General features: G+C 36.2%; 1 protein-coding gene across 6 annotated transcripts in view; it reads right to left on the minus strand.

Annotated features, from left to right (window-relative positions):
• The window catches only part of MLLT10 (MLLT10 histone lysine methyltransferase DOT1L cofactor), a 128,776-nt gene that overhangs the window by 9,455 nt on the left and 100,661 nt on the right, over positions 1-18,660 (minus strand). For all 6 annotated transcript variants that reach the window (XM_033052913.1, XM_033052921.1, XM_033052930.1 and 3 more), the window contains 6 exons: positions 9,687-9,804; positions 8,283-8,355; positions 3,606-3,760; positions 1,592-1,780; positions 1,103-1,191; positions 619-977 (listed from right to left, as the gene is read on the minus strand). In XM_033052913.1, coding sequence (XP_032908804.1) covers positions 619-977; positions 1,103-1,191; positions 1,592-1,780; positions 3,606-3,760; positions 8,283-8,355; positions 9,687-9,804 — 983 coding nt within the window. The remainder of the gene's footprint in view (positions 1-618; positions 978-1,102; positions 1,192-1,591; positions 1,781-3,605; positions 3,761-8,282; positions 8,356-9,686; positions 9,805-18,660) is intronic.

Consider the following 18,660-nt stretch of genomic DNA (forward strand, 5'->3'; position numbering starts at 1 on the left):
ATGCTACTGACAGTACTTGGCTTTGGGGAAGGGCTGTTAGGAATCCTCACAAATTAATCTTTTTATGAATTTAGAAATCCGTAAGAACACTGCTTGAAAAACTAAATTTGTTGGGTTTGGAGTCAGTGCAGGCAACTGAAAACCATGCAACTGTATTACAACTTTCGTTAGTTATGCCTTTTACATCTTGAATTACATGACCATATACCCTTCTCCTTCCCCCCTCCCCCCTTCTTACTGCAACAAATGGTAGCTTTTCCAGTGCTCCTTTAATCCTGGAAGAACAATTGGCAGGGCAAAGAATATTGTTTTCTGAACTAAAAAAAGGAGCTGAAGCACATTTACATAATTACATTTGTTTAGGAATGTGACTTGATTAAAAAACAGGAATTCACAAGGATTCCCAAAAGCTCTAGAGAAAACATCTTTTCTTAAACTTGACTATTTGTGCTTCTATTAAATGCCTCCTCACTTTCATTCACAAGCCAGGAGCAGAAGTTACTTTGACAATTACAGGTGAAGGAATAAACAATGTATTTGGAGTAAGACAAAAAAACCCAGCTAACCTGAAGAACAGCAGGCACTATGAGGAAAAACATAAAATCAGCAAATTCTTACCTGTTATTTAGCGTGGTTGGCAGAGGATGCGTTGCATTGGGTGGCACAGTTGCATGAGTGAGAGAAGGGTTCTGTGATATTGTTGCTGGGGTCTGAATTACCCCATTTAAAGCCCCTACAATTCCATTGATTGCCAGCTGGCTGGCTGGCAGTGCTCCAATTATTCCACCCACAGCCGGCACTGCAGGAATGGTGGAGGTTACAGTCTGCATACCACTAGCCAGTGCCCCCACTGTCACACCATTGACCTGCTGAACTCCGGGGACTCCCGAGCCTTGCTGGGCCGGACTCTGCCCAGCAGGTGGTGGAGTGGAAAGCGCTGATGAACTGCTGGTGCTTTGTCCGCTGGAGGTTATCTCCTGGTGTCAAAACAAACAACAAAGCCCCCTCAGCTGCATAAAATTTCACCTAACACCACAATGCAAGGACTGGGATGAGTTAACTTGTAACAAGTTTAGGTTTAGAAGAAAGAAATAAAAATTACCTGATTTAATACAGGAAGAGAATTGTCCGGTAAAAAACTGTTTCCCAGATGAGGACTTTTACTGCTGTTCAAGGAATCAGTGCTAGGTGCTAGGTAATTATTTCAAAAAACACACAGTGGTTAAATTTCTGTAACATGTAAAAAGATCCAGAATAATTATTTCAAAATTATGACAAAGCTAAACATAGAAAATGCAAAGTCAACTTTAAAATCATTGCTGAATAGTAAATTATTAACTAAGTAATTGGTGAATCAATAGATTCAAACAGATGTGATCCAAACTGAAGTAAAATAGAAACTGCATTGAAACAAGTAGTAATGTAAAAACCAATTGATGTTTAAACATTTAACACATCAGCAAATACTTGGTCTATATTCATCTTACATTTATATTCCTCTCCCATCAACGGCATGTGTGGATGAAATAGATTATTTCATATAAATACATGTTCAAATTACTCTGACACTTTAATAATCCCCTCTACTTACGTGCTTGTACTGGAAAGGCATGTACTTGATGAGAAGGGCTGGGATTTGAAGTTATTGTTGGAAAGGGCACCGAAAGCTGTGCATTGAGAAGCTGCAGTCGCTCCTTCTTTGCGGTCAGATTCTTTATCTGCTCTTCCAATCGCCTGTTTTCAACTTGAAGTTGGTGTAATGATTTAAGCATTCCTAAAACTAAGACAAAAATGCCACATTATATTCCACAGACACATTCAAGGAACGCCTAACACTTTCATTCAGTTTTAAATTCTGCATTACGTTAAGACTAGCATATATGTGAAAATACAGAATTTTACAGATGTCTGAATTTTAGTGGAAAGATTTAAGATTAATTTTGAGTAATTTAAATGGCAGAAAAAAGTTCACAGTGTGCTGTGATAGTAATTTTGGAATATCTCTACATCCTGGCTTAAATACTGATAGAGTAGCATCATTAGGGCCAGCAAAGATTTTAAGTAAACAGCAGTATGTAATAACTTAGCCCCAAATGAAAATATAAAAGCAGTAGTATTTTAGTAGCACAGGTTGGGTTAGTAGCTTAGTTGGGTTAAATCCAGCTCACCTGCAGTATTAGGAATTGCAAATCTTATAATGCAGTGAAGTTTGACAAGAATATGTTCAACTAACAGCACCGGCAACCAACAACGTCTATATAAAAACAAGTTTATGAAAAGGGATTTTTCTGATTTAATGACTTTTACACTGCATCATAAACGATTAGAACAATGAAAAACCAGGAGTCCTCCGACGCGAAGCTGTCCCAGCGCACCTTGGCGGGAGCTGCGCGCGGCGATCTCGGAATCCCCCAGCAGGGAGCACTCTGTGAGCACCACACTTACCCCCCGCCTTTCCATACCGAGGGCATCACCTTCTCCACCGACCTCATTCTTACCAAGCACAGTTTTCTCAAACTCCCACTTGGTTTCAGAACTTGGACTTCCCAAACAGTACCAGAGTGTGACTGTAAAGCCACAGGGATAGCCTCCTTTTTTTTTCTTTCTTCTTTTTTTTTTTTAATTCTAAATTGTATTTGTTTAACATGACCTCTGGAGCTACTACAGACATAAGTCTACTGGTATAGGCACATCTGGTCATTTCCCAAGGATTTAGCTTTTATCCCTCCTCTTCAAGAACATACAAAGGAACCCTCAGTGAGCTCAAATGAGATGCAATAAGACTTAGCTAAACCTGTCCTCCAGCTATCATGTTTAAAGGATTATCCCTGCATGAATTTCCTCACAATTAGCATTTTTGTCAGGATACCATTCATAAAAATACTAACTAGATACTTCTTTACACTACCAATGAGAAGAATAATGGCTCAATAAAATATAACACAAATCATAACCTGGAATAAAATAAAATTTTTAACATATTCAGTGATTGTCTTTGATACTGATACATTGCTGAAGATGGAGATCCACGTGATCTACTGACCACTTATGCTTTTAACACATTCATTCTTAGACTATTCCACTCTATTAAACATAACTTGAGAAAATAATAATTTGCTTGCTTTAGGAACCCACAAGAAAGGCAGAACATAATAAAGACACGAAAACCCAGTAGGACACCTGCCTAACATTTGTAAATATTTTCTTTTCAAAGAGCAACTGAAGTAGAAAAGTCAGATTTAAAAATAAAAGATAGAACAATAAAAATTATTATGCCAATTTATATCACACAATATAAAGAAAAATGGGGAACTGTACTACAATATTTACTGTAGTGGATCTAAGAGTTCAGAATTCTTTTCCAAACACTGCAATTGGACCTGCAAGTTACTTCTTCTTGCATGACAATTTCCCTATCTATAAAAACGTAGATAATTATGAAGAAGTCTTCTGCAATCTATTGATGACATGTGCTACATATAACCACAGTTATACTTCAATTCACAGCAGAAAACAAATTTTATTAAAATTCTTGGACAAGCACAAAATAGCAATTCTGAGTAACAGTTGGCAAAAGTCATAATAAACAGATTGTGAATACTTACTGTCACTGGGAGTGCCTTGCTCTAATAAAAACTGTTGTCCTTCACTCCACTGCCTCTCAAGAAGTTGTTCTATGCTGGCTGCTACTGGGGGCAAATTTTCCCCACAACCATTCCCCGACTGATCATACCGAATCTGCAAGCTGCTCACAGGGGATCTGTGGGAAATATTGAATTTATTGTTTAAAGAAAAGGATGAAAGGAAATGTATTAGAAAAAGGCTGTTGAAATTTCTTATCTTATATCAGCTCTTAGCACCTACATATCTTATGCTTCCAAGACTAAGTTAATTCATCAAAATCACGAAGAACTCCTGGTTCTCACTGCCAGGGCTTTAATAAAAGAAAGACATATTATTACAGTGCGAGAATTTATACTGAGAAAGCACATAACCTCTTCTTGCATACAGACTAAAAAGACAGTAACTGACAAACAGCACTGAATTAAATTATACAACACACTTCTACAGCAGGAAATCATTATAATATGGATACACAGGGCACTGACTTTGAGGGCAAAAAAAATAACCCACACCAAACTTCAAACCTTTCCCTGAGAAAACTGGGAAAATAAAACCAATTTATTAAAATCATCATACAGAAAGTCCATATATAATTCCACTAACTTGTTCTAAAAAGTCATGTAAATCTGGATTTTTGAAGGACTACATGAAAATATTAGTTCACAAGTGATCTAATGCAAGTTAGAAGTTACCCTCTGCCTGTACTGTGAACACTTAATATACCTCCTTTTTTACTCATGATCACACACAGTTGAAAGAATAATCCCCTTGCCACATGTCTTTCTCATTCAGGAGAAAATTAAATATTCAGCACACAGCCACTGAGAAAACTGGCTACCTCTCTCAGGCCCTAGGAGAAGGCTTCTTTTGCATTGGATGGGGCACAATTTAACTTGTAGGCAAAGCCAGATGTTCTATGTATTTCTGACTCAGGTTTCTGGTCTCATGTCTGCATGGTCCCATTCCTCCTACAGGACCAACACCAAAGCCCACTAAATGCTGGTTCTTGGTTTTGCTGTTGGTTACTGGGGAGGGGGTGGGGAGCAGGTTTAATCAATTCCAGTGAGCTCAGATTCTCAGGTATTAGTTACTACTGCAAGCAATTGGTGGCATCGTGGGATCACAGCCATACTGTTCCACCCGTAGTGCAAACTTATCAACAAGACCACCACACTTCCAGTACAGGACAACACAGAGAGCTCAGGAAATCAGTGTGTTAATTATGATTACCGTAATAAGCAGTGGTCACAGCACATTAGCTACCTAATGACTGTCGAGCATTTTGTAGGCACCAGAGCAAAGCAATTTTTTACGAGAAAAGGTTTTAAGTAGGTGACTTAAGAGCTCTGTTAAGTATTTATAAATAGTTCCTCTTTTGCATACAGGAAGAAAGGAAAGCACTTGTTAAAACAAAAAGCCTTGATGAATGGGTAACCAAGGTAGTGTTTTTTGACAAGAGATGACAACAGCATGCAACAGTTCAGCACAGAGACAGCAAAAACAGTCTTAAAACGCACTGTTTACACTATGTGCTGAAGCAATAAGAAAGTTTATGCAGAAATATTCTACACAGAGGTACCACACTTACACTTCACACAAACAACCCACTTCAGAAGAAAAAAAAAAAAAAAAACATAACAAAACCAGAAAACAAATACATAAAACCCCTGAACAACTCCCCCAGAAACTTCTCTCTCTGGCTGCATGGTCCTGAGCAGCACATAATGCTGCCCTAAGAGATTGTGCCTTTTGAATTTTAAATCACCAACAAAATTCTTTCTGGGATTTGGACTGCTTCCTATCAATTTTGCAAAGGCAGAAACAAAGCAGTACATGATGTATAACCTCTGCAATCCTTCACTGGAAGCCTTTACAAAACAAGAATAAAAAAAATAAAATCTAGATTTCTGTGTATTGCGATATTACTCAATCTCTCCTCTTCCAACTGAACCCCTAACTCATCCTTTAGACAGGATATGGCTCCTGTGTGCTAGGGTTGAATCCTTATTCCAAATAGTATTTGATCAGAGTTTCCAAGAGGATTATAAATATGCACTCTGGAGTGGTCCAATCCTGCCACGGAGATGAGAACCCTGTTTCACAGCTTGCCTGCTTTCACAACTGTTTTTTGATTAAGTTTGGTAAAGTTACCCATACGATAGAGCATTAATTAGAAGCAATACTGCATTTTGATATAAGCAGACATACAGATTTCACTGCAGGTATTACATAACACATTTTAAAATCTAAGGTTAAATACGGAGTAAAAAAAAGTTTAAGTGCTACCTTGGGAAAAGCAGCAATTCCTTTGCAAAATGGAAACAGCTCACATTTACCGGGTATATTTATATTTCTCATATATATATTAAAAGTTAAAATACGACAGCTTAAACATCAAACGCTGTGGTTATATTGGGGTACAAAGATATAACAATATGAATTGGAAATGACCATACAAGCTCATGAGTCACATATGTCTTCTCCGAAGAGCTGCAATCAGCTGCGTCATCAACAGCAAACAAATGTTCTGCAAGTGTTTTTATTTTAAGCAACTCGCTGAAAATCACATGGTTCTTTCGGAGAACTGTGTTATTTATGTATCTCATAAGCTTCAAAGGGAACAGAGTCAGAACTTGCAGCTAAATAATTTTAATAGATAAAGCAGGTAACATTCGTAGTTGCAAAGTTTCCAGACAGCAGATTTTTTTACATTAGCTTTTTATTCACTATAAACTGTATTTTAAGTAACCAGAGTTACTTATTTACTGAAGTGGGGAAGGTGGGGAGTTGCCTACACATTTTAGAAACTCTGACATATGTTTAGTCTTTTTTGTCACGCAAACCAGGGATGAAATTTGCTTACTACTGAACTTAACTGAATGAGTAGGTTTTCCACATTTTTTCCATGCTAGGTATTTCAGACTAAGTTTTTCCATCTTCCAATTCTGTTACTACAGCAGCAATTTCACCTCTTTGCTTTCACACCACTCCCAAACCGCCGCCCCCCCTCCCCTTTTTGGCTTGTTTTTGAACAACCCTGCCAAGCAAAATCTCTCTCCTCTTTGCAAAGTGCTACAGCTTCCATACACTGCAGGAAGCTTTTCAGTTGTGGACTGAGGTGGCCTTTGTATCATCTGGTTACCCTTCAGCATCCCCATCAAAACCAGTTGGTATTTTACATGCTGCAAGCATGGACTGAAGATACCTGAACAGACAAACTCTGTAGAAGTATCACATTTAAGAAGTTTACCTTCCCAAGTATTTGACCAAAAGACAGACTGAACTCAGCTATGACCGATGCAAATCGTGCAAAGACCAGGTCTTTGCGTATTAACTAAGAAGGCATTAAAACTCGGAATTACCACAACATGTATGCATAATATAAAATAATATAAATAATATAAAATCAAAAGTTCTGGAATTTCCTAATTGATGAGCATTTCCCTTTGCAAAATTCTCTGAAATTCCTTGTCTGCACAGATCAATTTATATGCTAATGTAAGTACACATATTTATGCTAAGAATACCATTTAAACTAATTTGTAAATTCTCTATTTTTATTTTAGAAGCAACACATACTGAAAAACTTAAAAACAAGTTCATGACTAGGTAATAACACCTAAGTATTATAATGGATAATCTCACCCCAGCAAGATGTCTTTTGATTAATTAAGGAATATAATACAAGATCAACAACGCCAGGCATGTACATTAAATTATCCAATTTAGAGATATTTGTTATAAATTACCATAATAAACACATGATATAGCAATGAAATTCATTATTATAATGCTATTTCTGTGTAACTAGCATTTTTTGAACTATCTTAAAATCTTTCTCAGGATAAATATTTTTTCAGATATATCTTTTTTATGATTAGTCCCCAAGTAAAAACCACAGTAATAACACCATAAAGTCTAGCTCACATTGGAGTCAGCATGGAAAATAAAGCCCTCTAAAACAAAGGTTTGCTTAAAATATACAGAAAATATTACTGAAATATTTAAAACATAATATTGAAATTTTAGAAGCAAATATTTTAAAACAAAATAACATGATACAGTTTCAGCAGAATTCTTATCTCAAAGTTTTCTAGCAAATGTGAATTGTAGCAGAACAAAAAAAATATGTTTTTTCTATAGAGAATTGCTACAAATTTTGAACTTGTGAGGGAAAAAGAAGAAAATATTTGCTTGGAATTTTTACTGATATTTAATGTTTCACACCATCTTATTCTTGTGATCATTGTCAAGTATATGGGATTTTGGAATTTTTGCAAATACTACTAAACTAGGATTGGTAACAAATCTGAGGAGATAAGCAGTACATATGGATTAAATAATAGATAAATCCCTCTAAAGCAACACTCCATTTCTTAAATAAGAGAGTAAACTAACTTACCTACAAATGCTAATTTATAAGCCTAATTTCAGTTGATACAAAAGTAAATTTCAGCACAATTTTAGCTCTCTGGATGTATAAGGGATTTTTTTAGAAGGACATATTGATATAAAAATACATGTATTTATACATGTGTGTTTATACTTTTTTATGTATGGGCTTTTAAAACACTTTGGTATTGCTGGTAGAAACACTGAAGTTTGCAAATCTTAAAACATTTCCTCTGCCTGCACTTTCCAATGTAAATAACGCTTACCGTGGTGAGAGACTTCCTCTGGGTGATCCTCCTCTGCCAACAAGGCTTCGGCTGTTATCTCCGAGATCTTGATCTGCAGTGTAAATATTTCACAGCTGATAAATCGCCTTTTCTTAGATAAGAGCTTTAATATCTGATGTGGATATTTTAAAAATACCTTCAATCTCAACTTCTATCTGTAGTTACTGCTGAAGAGTGAATAAGTAACTAGTTTAGGATTGCTGAACTGTAGCATGTAAGGTGTTGTCCTTACACATTTCTGAGGCTGTACCAGGCCATGGATTATGTTCACTTCTTTCATTCCTTTCAGTTTTACAGCACAGAAGCGTGGTTTGCATTTGCAGTACCCTCCCCTCAGCCACTTTTAATTTGTACGGTGAAAGTAATGAATCACAGCTGTGGACAGCTAATCTGTATGCTTATCACAGCAAATCCTGATGCTCTGTATTTTTTTAACACTTTGCATCCCAAAACAACTCATAAAATATATAACGTAGTAAACTTACTGCTGCCATCTAACAAGAACACATTATGCTGCAAATTTACTGAAAACTTTATGAAAGCGTATAATTCACTAATTCCTATTTATAAGCAAAGCATAGGAAAGCCCCTTGCTAAAAAGGTAGTAAAACAAACAAAAAAGGCCTCATTAAATATACGAAAACGTTTTGCTTGGAAGGACTCAAAAGGGTTATTTTCCCTATGGCCTCTCAATAAAATAACCCTATCTGCCCCCTTCAAGGTTGCCCTCCCCCTATTCTGAGTCAAGCGACCTCCGACCCCTTGGAGGGCAAAGACATGACTGATCCATTCTTGGTAAACTGCTAAACTCATTCCCTTCCCCCAAACAGGCATGACTACTACGACATGTCAACAAATCCTTACGGAGGGAATGAAACAAAGCAAAGCCAGCGGCTCATTAAAACCGCAGCGGAGAGCCCGCGGTACCAAATGCCAATCGGTAAATATTCACAAGATTATTAAATGCTGCACAAGTTCTCTAACGGGATCTCTTTCACACGAACTTGTATGTAATGCAATTTCATGAATTATGCAAATAAAGGTTTCAACTATTCACGACAAAACCCAGAGCTGTGTCACTCCGGCTGCAAAGAGCTGGGAACTGAGCGCATCAATCACGGGAGTCACAAGAGACACTGGTGCATTCCTGCCTGCTGATGGCTCTGCTTAAACATTTACATTTCACACACCGAGGGAGAAAAAGGAGGAAGAAAACCCACGCTGTTCCACAGAACAACTAGAATTTACTTCCAACACAGAACAACTTTGTACAGACATTTAATAACCAAAAGTTGAGCAGAAATCAAACATACTATTTAACAGCCTTTTGAAAAACAAGGAGTTCTATCAAGCTGCACATTTGCACCGGCAGAGGAAGCTTACCTGCTTGGCTGTTTTCAGACTGAGCTATAAGTGCTGCCATGGCTGAATTTGGATTCAGCCTATTGCCGTACATGTGGGATGGAGGCAGACTGAGAGAAGATCCAGGTAGGGTGTTCGCCTGCAAGAAACCAATTAAAACTTTAATCCTTTTTTAATAAACGGGGAGAAATGCTAAATGTATTTGAAGAAGCTTCCTAAATGCACATTTATTATTTTTGTAAGTAGGATGCTTTTTAAAACAGTGTATTTAAAAGAAAAAGTTTTCCATTTGTGAGCATAGAAATACAACTGCAGTACTTCAAAAAATAGATCAGGTTTTAATGTGTGCTGCATTTGTGGTTGGCAAGATCTTATAATTACAGAAAACCCTTCTAATAAAAAAGTACTGTAGCAAATATTAAAAATACCTAAAGTGCATTATAAAACAACCACAGTTTGCAGGATGGGCAGACTTCCTTGCAATCCTGAAGTATGCGCTCAATGCTTGGACTTAGTAGCATGGCGACCATGTGGTTATCCTACTAATTATTTAATCTTATTAAACCATTTACAAAATAAGGGCAGGTAGACAACAGATGTCTCACAAATGCTTGGGTTCCTTACATCACAAGCCGGCTGTGGAGGTCAAAAGGTCCAACTTTCAGCTCTATAGTTTAACTACACAGAGCCATATTTCCTTTGCTCGACTCCGTCATTAGTAAAACGTGCACAGTATTTTGTTACTTCCTATTTTGATAGACTTGGAAGCCTGGTGTTTTTTTGTTTTGTTTTGTTTTTATTTTAAAGAACGCAAACAGCCATTACAAGTATGTTTTCTATACAATAGGGGGCTCCGGGAACCACAGCTTTGCCCTGACCCCATATAAGGAACTGTATTTTTGGCAGTTGGCCAGCTCTACTTATTGAAGAGCTCCCAAAGTTTGTGTTCATTCATGTTGCTAACCACAATTCTGAAGGTCTCTGCTGGGACTTGTGCCAAACAAGCGAAAATGAACCCTTAAACAGATGAAGCTAAGGAGGCTGGCCAAAATCTTGCATAATCCAATGCAATAAAAATACCTTCTTCCTTGGCTGCTTATGCTTTTTCCCTTTCGAAGAAAAAAAGATTTGTATCAAATGCTAAGTTGCAGAGACAGGCAATCAAAGAAATTAAAGCACAGCTGCTTATTTTAAAAGCATTTTCCTACCTGATAAAAAAATTATTTCAGAACAAAGAAAAGACCGAGGGGGGGGAAGAGGAGGTGGAATCAAAGATACACAAATCTGTGTGATCACTGGTTTTAAAATTAATCTTCTAAGAGAATGTAAACAACCTTTATAAATGAAACTTTTTTTGAAAAACTAAAAAAGAAGGTGAGCAGTAAGGAACTCAATTTGTGGGACATTTTGACGTGCATAACTGCACACAAGAGACAGGGGAAACATACTGGTTATTACAGCAAAATATTACAGAGTATAAACTATGTCTCTGGAAAGAATCACACACTACCATTAACTTTTGGCTTTCTGCCAACATATTAAACTTGATGAATGGACTTTTATGAATTCACACAACTGTTTTCAATGATGCTTTATTTACTATATACTGGTGAGAAATTGTGCCTGATATTTACATTCTTCTACTGTCACAAAGTTAGAAAAAGCCACAAGTAATTGCTTAGAATGATCAGGGGTTCATTCACTTTTCAGTTTCTAGGCACACGCAAGATTGCTAGACATGGAACCACAGTTCACTTCAAATTTGGCTGTTACTTCTTTCGGTTGTTTGTTGGGGTTGTTTTAAAGAATTGCGTATCCTTAGTAGAATTCATCTGAACTATTTCTAAGTCTTAAAAATAATGCAGGCATTTCCACCTACCCAGGTACAACAGCTTCCAGAAATACAATCTGTATTACTGTGACACTGACGAAGGCAGCAATATTGCACAAGTCCTGCTATTTTCCTTTTAAAAAATGTCTATAGGGCAGTTCCAACTTAACTATTGTTGTTCCCAGCAACCTTCAGCTGTTCTCCCCTCAAAACCAAACCAACTTCAGTCAAATCCTTTCACTGATAAAACCTTAGAGAATGGATTATTAAGAGATTCAACCAGTATTATCATTCAACCATATCTAAAAGGCCAGACTAGGAAAATAGAAGTTTATATGATGGTATGAGTTCTACTCATAGCTCCAGGGGTAGGGTGGGAGCAGGTTTTAAACTCCAAACACCAGGTCTTATTTCTATTTAATTTTAGCATTTTTCCCTAAAAGATTTCGTTTACTTCCAGTAAGTGTATGTACAGCTCACATTTTACACAGAAGCTTCTATACTCAGCTCTCAGTCCATGTAATTCACTGCAAGGCTGATTAAAACTGTGCAATAGCAGCTATATATTAATTTATGATGGCAGGGTAGCTATAATCAGCAAGGGGGATACACATTTATTTGACTGGAGCATACACAAACAGCATTAAGAACTTTCTGAAAGTACCTAAGTATCTTGAAGGGAGTTGCTAAAGTTTGTTGAGTTAACTATCACACCACGAAACAGAAGACATCAAAGGAATTAAACGTTTGCTAAGTGGGTTGATGTAACAGATCAAAAGACTTAGAAGGATTTAAACAATATCTAAGAACTTGAGTTTCTTCACAAGCAGTGGTTTCACTCTAAATGCTACCCTGTTTGCATTTTAAAATAATAATAAAGGTGTCTTAAAAGTTGGAACTATATAAGTTCCAATGCCATCCTGCATCCTATGCAACTCTTAAAGCAAAAAGACACAATAAAATTGTTCAAGTAAGTTGAAGGCAAATTAAAAAAACCTTTGAAAATACTTTTTTAAAATGGCAACGTAAAATGACAAGAATAATGATTTGTGAAGCTTTCTTATATATGTGACGACTTCATCTGACAAGGAAGTAGAGAAGGTGGAGGAGTGCTACATTATTTAAAGGTGAAATAGGGGCTTCATGTTTCACTCACAGTCGAAACAAGCTGTAGCAAGCATTTATTAAAAATGCGAAATCATCCTGTCAATACATATTAAGGTCACAGGACTGACACATGTTCTAAAATGCAGAACTTTTAATGCTATATTATTCTTTATTTCAACTGTTTCTATTTAAACACTCAGCACAATACATGATCAAAATGTATGAACTAATAAAACTCAAGACTAACAAGTATTTATTTTGAAAAGGCAGCAAATTTTCCTGAAAATATTTTAGCAGAAGGATTTAAGCCATCTAGAGGTACACACACACTGCTTTCCTCTATGGCATGTTCAATAAATCAGTAAAGCCGTAAGCAGCAGAGCAGTGCAGAAGGATGATGCATTGTAATTCAGAGAATGCCCATGTGCAGTAAGAAATGATTGATATTTGACTGATGTTTAAAAATATTTCCTCTACAGCAAGAGAGAAAGTACAAGCATATTCCTCTAATTAAAGAACAAGACTTGCAAGTTAACTACATTTAACTCATATATACAGATGTCCTCCAAAATATTTAGAAAAGTTTTATATGCTTGCATGACTCCAGGATAGTATCTAACATTATGACTATAAAGTTTCCAGAGCATTCATATCTGAACATTTACTCCCATCTGAAATTTCCAGGGAAAGCAGTCTCTTCAATCAAAAGTTACATGTTCTTTCAGTACAAGAAAACAAATGGGAGAAAAATGAGATAATGCTTAGCTGCATGCAATCAGATTGAGTTGCAAAACTTTGAGACTCTTTGAACATGCCTTTTTCCCCATTCCTTTCAAGTTTTATGCTATGAAATATTTTCTGATAACAGGCCTCATTTCTGTCTCAGCTCCACACCAGTAAGGTTTTAATACTCAGCGTGTGATGAGAGATGAAACCAAGTGTGAACAACTTTTGGGTCCCATGAGTAGGCTGACTGTTGAAGCTGTCAGATTCAATTGCATCATTCCACATTATTCAATGCCCCAAACTGCTCCCTAATTGTTAGAGGCTTAACATATTCAAAACCATTGTTTAGGCTAATGCTGAAATGCCTACAGTTGAGTTTCCACAAAGAAAGGGGAGGGATTTAATTGTAGTTAAACCATTACTGAACTCTCTTCCTTTCGTGATAGGGCAACAAGGATAGCCAGAACAACCAATTCCAAGACAGCTTCTTAATCAGTTTATATCCAATCAACACCCCTTTCCCCCTCTACTTTAAAAACTGTGATTGCTATATTGTAGCTTTGTGTGATATCATCATAATGCTTTACAATTAGTGACGCATTACCTAATTACCTATTTCTGCCAATATTTATTTGTCAAAAATCATTTCAAAGGTTAATTTTATTTCTTGTTTAAAATAAAAACATATAATTGTTCCTGTGGTTGGGGTCACACCATTTACCAATCATATAGGTTATTCATCACAGCATGATGCTGTGATACAAAGTGCGGAACTCCCCCTTACTCCTACTAACACAAAGTCAAGAAATAAAGAGAATCAGAGATACCACTAATGACAACTTATGGCCAACTACGACTGAAATAATACAAAAAAATTCGATGCAGATGAAATTTAAAGCTAAATTTTCTGCAAGCTGTTCTGCTACACATCTGAGATGTTACAAATACTTTCCATGAAGGTCTAGCTTCATGAAATATGGAAGGAAATTCAAACACAGGACCAAGTATTAGCATCTGTTTAGTTCATCTAGAAGACATCTTAAGCTGATGCATTTTGGTCTATGGCAAGCAACATTTATCTGAACAATTAATTAAAACCTGCACTGAAATTGAATGAGATTAAATATGAACACATTCTAGACAAATAATTATAATAAAAAATTATAATGTGCATATATAAAAATTATTTTCTTCTCTTGAGAGGTGAAAAGAGCTGCCTATCAAATTACAGCAGCAGAATCAAACTTGCCTTGTGTTTCCTACTTAACTTGTGCAAGTGAAGAAATATTTTTATCCCTAGAATTTTTAAGGCCTTTGCTTGTGTATTGAAGGCAAATGGAAGAATATGCCAATGCTTCCTTTTATTCTTTCAGGACTCAGGGTACAACCTTTAACTGCATCAAGGAGAGGTGAGGAACTCAGCAACACCCACCATCACTCGCCTCCTGTGAATTGTCAGCTGCTCCTTGGGATGGCAAAGCACACCCACAGAAGGGTGCTCACAGCACAATTCACAGCAATACAGAGGAGACCTGCCACATGGTACCTCTTCTCATGCACCACTTCCTGCGACACAACCCTTGAAAATTTTCACCACAAATACAGAATTTGCTTAGATATCTTAGAATGCTTATCAAGACCTTGTTTCCAATGGAAAAACAAAAATCTAAATTCTTCTTCATTTTTCCTATATGCCAAGAAACACAGATGGAAGACAACACAGAAAATCCTTAATAAAACACAGTCCCCACATTTCTTCCAAAAATTTTCATCTGACTTTTCAAAACAACTAGCACAACACAAAACAATACTAATCTGTAGTACAATAATTACTATTAACAAATTTTAATTAAATTGATACTTTGGTTTACATCTTTTTAATATATGTTTTGGCTCTCTTAAGTTGAACATAACTGAATTTAAAGCAAACAATACTGACCACTTGACTAAAACACTACTACAGCACTACTCATTACTGGAATCAGAGTGAGTTTTTATAGCAAACCTCACCTCATCTGCTATCACAATCACCAATGAAATCAAACCCAAACATCTACAGTAGTTTTTTATACATTCTTTCTACGAAAGCAACACTGAGATTGAAAAGATAGCCCTCCCATACTGCCACCATTACCATCCAAGCACTCTGAAACCCTTAAAGTTTGGGGATTTTTTAAAACAGATAATCAAGGTACAATTGCACAAAAAATGTTTTCACCACTTGGTTGAAATAAAAGAGTTACCTGGAAAGTATAATTAAGAGGTTGGAAACATTAAAATAAAATCAGAAAAAGGGTTTATGATGTCTTAGAAGACGCAATTTTCCATTCAAGAAGAAAAACAACATTATTTACAAGTGTAAAAATTGTTGTAATTTAAATCTGTCAGGAAAAATGTATTTGTGACATCATTCCATGGATACACTATTCACATTAGTAGTACTTTTTCTGTCTGCAGCAAAAATAAATCCTTTGAACTTCTTCCTGTAATGAAGACTCTGGCTTATGAACAAGCTAATAATCAAATACTGTCTTTGAGAATCAATTGTTTTGATTAAACATACAAATAAATCCTTCAATTAAATTAAACCACCTAACCTTCAAACACCAGCAGTCAAGTATTTTCCAAGAAAGGTATGAATGAATACAACTGGGAAACACAGTGGGATTTGAAAGGCAAAATGAAAAATTAATGGCACACCTACAGAAACTAATTTATACCTCTGCCCAGTGTACAACAAGGGCACATAAAGTCATTAAAAACCACATGGATAGAAGGCCCATCTTCCAATAATGTGAAAACACTATAACCTCAACTGTACTACCACTTTGCTCCTCTCTTTCACGTTAACTAACTAGACATTATATAAATTTTTAACCAATTAAGATCTATTTATTTATATACCAGCATAAAAAAGAGACTTAAAAAAAAACTTACTAGAATGCTACATCATTAAGAGGTCTTTTTTGTTAGGTTGGGGTTTTTTTGTTTGGAGATTTTGTTTTGTTGCAGGTTTGGTTTGTTTTTTAAAGGAGTCTTTGTAGAGATAAGACCCTGGGATTCCTCCACAGACCTAAGTGAAAACAGAGCCATCCTTTCAACACAAAGCCCTTTCACCTTAAGTTGATTGCTCTATCTTTTCCATCTACCTCTGTCTTCACAGCACTTAAACTGTATATGCTCTACATGGACATGGAAGCTGTACCTTGCCCAAGAATCTGTTTTACTTAAGAACTTTAATCTATATATGAAGAATCTCAATTTCACTCTCACACTAACTAGCAGAAAAAAATTACTTTATTAGGAAACAAACTCAGTATACCCATAGAGGAATCTATTTTCTTCATACCAGTATTCCAAAGAAAGCCAGACACTTGCAATATATCAAATAATAGATGTCTAATAGATCTAATAGAAAAGTAACTGCTTTTGAGATCATCCATAATTTCAAAAAGAGTAACAATAAATAATCTGTTACTTATTCATAAGCACGGACATTTTAACTATCTAAATATCAGCAGTCTCTGCAATTTAAGTGATGAAACAAACACCTACAGTAGCAGAATTGCTGCTGTGCAGAAATGCTTGCAACATCCTCAACATATACACAAGGCCTATAAGGCCAACAACACCTCAGCAACCAACTCTGTAGCTTGCAACAAACACACATCATACATACTTGAAATATTTTTCAAGTAAGACATTGTTTCATCTAAATAGTTTTATTATTTCCATTGCATACAAACTGGAAAATTTCACACTTTTTACATTCAACACCATTATTATTGTCTCAGGCAGCTAAATTGAAGTAGTGCTACACTCAGTTCAACGAAGAGGTCAATGTGCCTCAGTTGCCTGGAGACTGATGGTTGCTACAGCAGCACCAGATAAGCCAAGCTAAATAAGCTTCAGCTTGAAGGCAGAAAACGTTTATTGCCAGAGCGAAACATTGATGCAGTTGTCTCAGCGTGCGGCACTGTGCAAAACCTCCCAACTGCCTTTCAGACTACTCTATATTGCACAAGTCTACACGAAGACAAGCTTTCTGAAGCAAGAGGAAAACAAGAATTTCATTGGGCTAAATACTAGATTATTTGCAACTATGATTCCTTTGTTCTTCTACTTGAGTCACATGTTAGAAGGAATTTTCCCTCTGGCTGTAAATTCTTCCTCCTTGCTACTCTCCTCCTCCCCCACCCCAAAAATCCTCAGTTAGACTGAACAAAAAGAAAATTAGATTTTTACCCATTTTGCCCAGAAGTAGCTAGAAATTAAAACAGCTTTAAAGTGAGAAACAAGACAATTTTGATGGAAAAACTTTTACTGGTACAGTTCTTTCACATTTTTCATTTTGCAAGACTGAAATTTAAGTGGTTATGACACAAATATGATTTAGTAGGTTTGGAAAGAAAGTCTCTGTTTTGCACTGACATCCAACACCAAAATATCAAACCTCTCTGTCTACAACATACTAAAGGATGCATTAAGCACACTTTGCAAATCTAGAAGCACTGGCAATTTCCTGTGGCAATGAGTCCTAAAGACGAGCAACGTACTCTGTTAAGAATTATTTCTTTTTGTTCTGGATGGACTGAGATTTCCATTTGTATCTTTTTGTTAAGTTATAAGATAAAGAAAACCAAATAATTTCAGCATCCAAACAGCCTGTGATCCATGTTGATATTTTACCTTTCACCCAGTGAGTAGGAGCCTCTTTCAAGAGACTTTATCATCAAGAGGTGTTTTGATAGTAACATAAAATATGTTAATTGGTTTCCATGTATCCAGCATTTCTATCGATTAGAAAATTCTAGTACCACAGTAAGGATCCAATTTCCTTTTTCTGGAAACATGCTGCTTAAACCATGCAACGTCATTATCTCCGGATGTTTTATTAGTCTCTATTTAATTATCATTCATATCAAAGGTAAAACAAAAAAAACAAACCTAAAACACCAAAAAGCCACTAAAGCCCCAACAAACAACACCCCTTCTCCAAACCAACAACATACCCTGTATGACAATGTATAAACCAAACTCAAAAAAATGAACTAACTTACTTGTTTTGGTGAAATTTAGCAATATTTTAACATTGCCATAATTGCTGTCTATGCTTTATCTTAATGACTAAGAGGTGAGAGGTTTCACCACAAAGCACCCACCAAATACGCAGTAGAAATCTATACTATCTGCACTCTGGACTTCCTAACAGCTCTTACAGCACTCAGTATCTCAATGATTTCCATGTTGAGGAACAGACTTCAAAAAGTGGCCTGAAGAAAATGTAAAAAGGGAGTAACTTCTTAATTCTGGAAATCAACTCTGATTACA

Source organism: Catharus ustulatus, chromosome 1 (assembly GCF_009819885.2).
Source record: "Catharus ustulatus isolate bCatUst1 chromosome 1, bCatUst1.pri.v2, whole genome shotgun sequence".
NCBI classification, from domain to species: Eukaryota; Metazoa; Chordata; class Aves; order Passeriformes; family Turdidae; genus Catharus; species Catharus ustulatus.